General features: G+C 42.6%; 1 protein-coding gene across 1 annotated transcript; it reads left to right on the top strand.

Moving 5' to 3' along the window:
• Positions 1-230: 230 nt before the first annotated feature.
• On the top strand, positions 231-2,569 carry LOC133248660 (olfactory receptor 8S1-like). The gene is made up of 2 exons (XM_061419029.1): positions 231-1,003; positions 2,407-2,569. Exons 1-2 carry the CDS (start codon positions 231-233, stop codon positions 2,567-2,569), a joined length of 936 nt encoding a protein of 311 aa, XP_061275013.1.
• Positions 2,570-5,431: the final 2,862 nt, after the last annotated feature.

The following is a 5,431-nucleotide window of genomic DNA, read 5'->3' as shown; positions in this document are numbered from 1 at the left end:
ATATTTCTTTCCCATTTTACACCTCCACCTTAGCCAATAGATTACTGCCCTGAGCTGGAAAGTGTTGATGAGGTCTGTCATGGCAAGGTTGCCTCTGCTACACAATCCATCCTGGGTCAGCCCTGAAGCTTTATTCATAGCATCTCATCTCCAGACATTCTCTGAGACTCATAGCACACTGGACCATTCTTTTCTGTTCTTGTGCCTCTGAAGGGAATCTCTAATGCTCCATGGAGGTTGGCAACACAACCAGAGTCACTGTGTTTGTTCTCCAAGGACTATCCAACAACCCTCAGATCCAGGCAGTACTCTTTGTAACATTCCTGGTGGTTTACCTCCTGACCCTCACAGGGAACCTGCTGATGCTGCTGGTGATCAGGACTGACTCCCACCTCCATACCCCTATGTACTTCTTCCTCAGTCACCTCTCCTTCCTGGATGCTTTCTATTCCTCAGTCATTGTGCCTAAGCTGCTAGAGAACCTACTTTCCAAGTGGAAGACTATATCCTTCCTTGAATGTTTCACCCAGATCTCTTTGGTCATATTTTCTGGGGCCACTGAAGCTTGCCTCCTTTCAGTCATGGCCTATGACCAGTACCAGGCTGTGTGCCGCCCGCTGTCATATGTGGTGACCATGAACAAGAAGGTGTGTGCTGGCCTTGCGGGAGCCTCCTGGGCCATAGGAATGGGAACTGGCCTGCTTAACACCATCCTCCTGGCTCAGCAGCATTTCTGTGGTCCCAACCTCATCCGCAGTTTTGCCTGTGAGTTTCCTCCAGTGCTCCTGTTAGCCTGTTCTGACCCCTACATGAGCGTTGCCTCCATCCTGACCACCATGGTGGTCCTGGGCCTTGGGACCCTTGTCCTACTCCTGGGATCCTACACCCATATCATCATGACAGCCTTGGGGATCAACTCTGCCTCAGGTCAGAATAAGATCTTCTCTACCTGTTCATCTCATTTTCTTGTGGTCACCATTTTTTATGGCTCAGGAGTTTTCAGGTATGTCATTGCTATACCTCCAGAATGTGGAAGTGGGATATTTTTCACTTGAAATTAATGGTGATCTGTAGAACAGAGCACTGCAAAGTAGTAAGAAAAGAACTGCACAAGAATTCAGAAGTCCTGAGTTCTAGTTCTGGCTCTGCTGTGTGGAGTATTAAAAATTTATTTTCTTTCCGAGACCTCAGTTGTCTAACTCTGAAAAATAAGCTTATACAAGGACTAAAGGATTTCCTAATTTCATTAACCTATGTTTTGGGAGTTTTGGAAGGGAATCAGAGAGACCTTAGTAGGCTTTTATTCAGAGTTCGATAAAATATATATATAATATATTGTATTTGAAACAGATGCCATTTCTCTTTCCTACTGAAAGATGATGATCCAAAGCTTATTTGTCCTATAACTATTAATTAGGCAGCTACTTACAACGACTGCTTTGCACAATCAAGATCAATTTTAGTATGTGTCATACCACAAGATAAATGTTATTAAGCTCAATTTCTGATTTAAAAAAACTGAGTTTCAGGAGTAACCAGGTGCTTTATCAAAGTTGCCTGAACAAGCTAAGAATGGAGGCAAAATATAAACTGAGTCTCACTGGCTTGAAAACCTCAAGCTCTTTTCTACCACCTTTCTCTCAAACATAAACAGCTCTAGTCGATGAGCCCTTGCTTCTCAGGAAATAGAGTCACTAGTGGCCTGTGCTCTCTACTAGTGAATCTGGAGATGGATTTGCACAATTAGTCTTACCATTATTGGATTCATAATCATTTAGCATTCATATCGTGCTAAACACAGTTTTATCTTTCACTTTATTTACAGGTCTTGGCTTCTTTTCTAAGCCAAAGGTGCTAAATGTGCTAAAACAGACAAATGTTTGTTCCACTGAGCGTTAGAAAAAAAATGTGCTGTCATTCGGGGGTAATTCAAGAGCCATAAATGTTGGGGAAAATGACAGCATTATTGGACTAGCATATAGTTTTGTAAGGAGCAATCATGACAAGATGGGAACATACAGTTGTATATATTTAAAAAAAAGAAGAGAAAACATTCTTCATATTCTCAACACTTTGAAAAGTATGAAGTACTATAAAAATGTGTGAAATCATTTTTAGTTCTATTCTAACCTGGAGCACTTTGTATACTGCAGAACTTCCTTTTTCTCCTTAGGGCAGCTCCTATAATGTTCAGCATAAGATCACTCATGTATGGAGGTATTTGAAGGCAGAAATGACTGACTTCTCATGATAATACAGTCATTTCTAGATGCTTCTACCAGTGATAGCTAATTCAACCCAGAGGACCCTCTTTGCAGAGTCTGGGATGGGATGGACCCTGGCTGCCTACAGCCAAGTATCTGTTGTCCTGAGCTCATTTTATTCCTTTGCACAATTCCCTTCAAGGTACATGACTCCAGCTTCTGGCTCAGCCCTGGAGCAAGTGCTATCTGTGCAGTACAGTGTGGTGACCCCACTACTGAACCCCCTTATCTACAGTCTGAAGAACCAGGAGGTGAAGGCGGCTCTTAGGAGGATGCTGGCCAGGAAGCCCAGGCTCACCTTCTAAGCCAGACTCTACTGCCTCCTCATAATAAGAGGAAAAGTCATGGCAAAAAAGAGGAGATAGAGAGCTTCATTTCTAAGATATCTCAGCATGAATTCTTTTCCCAAATGGAAGTCTTAGTTCCTCTGACCCTTGTGCCCTTCCCTAGTCAAGCAAGATGGAGAATTGATGGCATCCATCCACAGATGACCCAGTCACTACACAAGAAAATTTTCTCAAAAACCATATAGAGGAATTCTCAAAAAGTGAAAAATAGATCCACCAAATGTCCCAGCAACTCCACTTCTGGGAATAGAGCCAAAGGAAATGAAAATACTAACTCAAAAAGACATGTGCAAGAACGTCTGTGGTGATCCAGTCATAAAGAATCTGCCTTGCAATGCAGGGGACATAGGTTCAATCCCTGGTCAGGGAACTAAGATCCCACATACAGAGGAGCAACTAAGTCAATGAGCTACAGCTACTGAGCCTGCACACTCTAGAGCCCATGAAACCAGGCCCCTCAAGAAGCCTTTGGAGGGCAGTAAGAGAAGCCTGTGTGGGGCAACTAAATACACCCACGGCCACCTCAGCTAGAGAAATTTTGCACACCTCCATGAGCCTAGGGGCCACAGCAAAGACCCAGCACAGCCAATAAGTAAATAAATAATAAATATCTTTTAAAAATATATGAGCTCCCATGTTGATACATGTGTGCTCAGTCACATCTGACTCTATGCGACCCTATGGACTGTAGCCCTCCAGGCTCCTCTGTCCATGGGATTATCCACCCAAGAATACTGGAGTGGATTGCCATTTCCTCCTCCAAGAGATCTTCACAACCCAGAGATCAACCCCCTGTCTCCTGTGCCTTCTGCATTGCAGGCAAATTCATTATCACTGAGCCATGCAGGAAGTCCCAAGTTCATAGCAGCATTATTTACAGTACCCAAGACATGAAAAGAATCTAGGTATTCATTAATGGATGAATGGATTAAAAAAGGTATGGATGAATGGATTAAAAAAGTATGGATAAAGCAATGGAATATTATTCAGCCTTAAAAGTGAGGAAATTCTACCACTTGTGACAACATGGAAGTTCCTTGAAGGCATTATGCTGAGTGGAATGGGTCAGACATAGAAAGACAAATGCAATATGATGTCACATACATGTGGAACCTAGAGATCAACCAAACTCATAGAAAAAGATATCAGACATGTAGTTATCAGGAGTGGAGGGTGGGAGGAAGGTGATCAAAAGGTACAAATTTCCAGTGTAAAATAAGTATAGGGATGTACACAACATGATGATTATAATTAACACCACTGTATGATATACAGGGAATTTGTTAAGAGAGTAAATCCTAAGAGTTCTCATCACAAGGAGAAAAGATCTTCCTCTTTCTTCTTTCATTTCTTTATATGATATCTTTATGAGAGCTTCCCTGGTGGCTCAGATGGTAAAGCGTTTGCCTACAATGCGGAAGACCTGGGTTCAATCCCTGGGTCAGGAAGATCTCCTGGAGAAGGAAATGGCACCCCACTCCAGTACTCTTGCCTTGAAAATCCCATGGATGGAGGAACCTGGTAGGCTATAGTCCATGGGATCGCAAAGAGTCGGACAAGACTCAGCGACTTCACTTTCACTTTTATGAGATGATGGGAATTTTTTTAAGAATAGAGGAGTTTTATTTGAGCCAAATTTAGGGCTATAGCCCAGGAGACAGCCTCTCAGATAATTCTGAGAAACTTCCCCACTGAAGCATGATTTTTAGCATGATCATCTACCTTAACAGAAAAAAGAACATACATCAAACATGACAGGGGTGTATTCCTCAAGTGTCCAAAAAGAGACAGTTATAATCCATATACAGTGAGACAGCAGGACCCTAGTGTCTGGGAATGGAACCATATTTTTGAGGATGTTAATATGGATGTTGTGTGAAGGGAGTTTGTTATCCTTATTTTCAAAACAGACATTCTTTATCTCAGTGGTTAAAACAGATATTCTCTGTGAGTTTGACAGGCTGTTCTGGTTCAACAAAATTCAGGCTGAACCATGTATGGGCCAAAAATGCTTCCCCTTACCTCAATGTGTAAAAATATTCTACATCAGAGAGAACTCTCAGGATTTTCCCAATTAGTTGTTTTGAGATGATGCATATTAATTAAACCTATTGCAATGCATATATATATACACATATATGTATATATACATATATATACATGCACACATATGTGTGTATGTATATATATGCATGTGTGCTCAGCCACTTCAGTCATGTTCAACTCTTTGCAAGCTTATGGACTGTGGCTCACCAGTCTCCTCTGTCCACGGGATTCTCCAGGCAAGAACACTGCAGTGGATTGCCATATCTTCCTCCAATATATATATCTGTAAAACGATCATGCTGTATGCCTAGAATTTACACATTAATTTATGTCAATTGCTGCTGCTGCTGCTACTGCTTCTGCTGCGCCGCTTCAGTCGTATCCGACTCTGTGCAACCCCATAGATGGCAGCCCACCAGGCTCCCCCATCCCTGGGATTCTCCAGGCAAGAACACTGGAGTGGGTTGCCATTTCCTTCTCCAGTGCATGAAAGTGGAAAGTGAAAGTGAAGTCGCTCAGTCATGTCCGACTCTTCGAGACCCCATGGACTGCAGCCCACCAGGCTCCTCCGTCCGTGGGATTTTCCAGGCAAGAGTACTGGAGTGGGGTGCCATTGCCTTCTCTGTTATGTCAATTATCTCTCCATAAAATTAGGGGGAAAAGGTAAAAAAGATCTTTACAATTCCATCAGCCATTTCACAGCTTTTGCTTTTCCTCCCATTTCTTGCCCTTTCCACACCTCCTCTTTGCCTCTCCCTCACTTGTTTTACTATG

Source organism: Bos javanicus, chromosome 5 (genome assembly GCF_032452875.1).
Source record: "Bos javanicus breed banteng chromosome 5, ARS-OSU_banteng_1.0, whole genome shotgun sequence".
Taxonomy (NCBI): Eukaryota; Metazoa; Chordata; class Mammalia; order Artiodactyla; family Bovidae; genus Bos; species Bos javanicus.
This window is presented reverse-complemented; position numbering and strand designations above follow the sequence as displayed.

Bases quoted from the DNA above. Each gene is read 5' to 3' on its own strand.
- LOC133248660 (XM_061419029.1), top strand. From the start codon at position 231: ATGGAGGTTGGCAACACAACCAGAGTCACTGTGTTTGTTCTCCAAGGA. The intron at 1,004-2,406 runs GTATGTCATTGC...ATTCCCTTCAAG, and splicing joins TATGGCTCAGGAGTTTTCAG to GTACATGACTCCAGCTTCTG.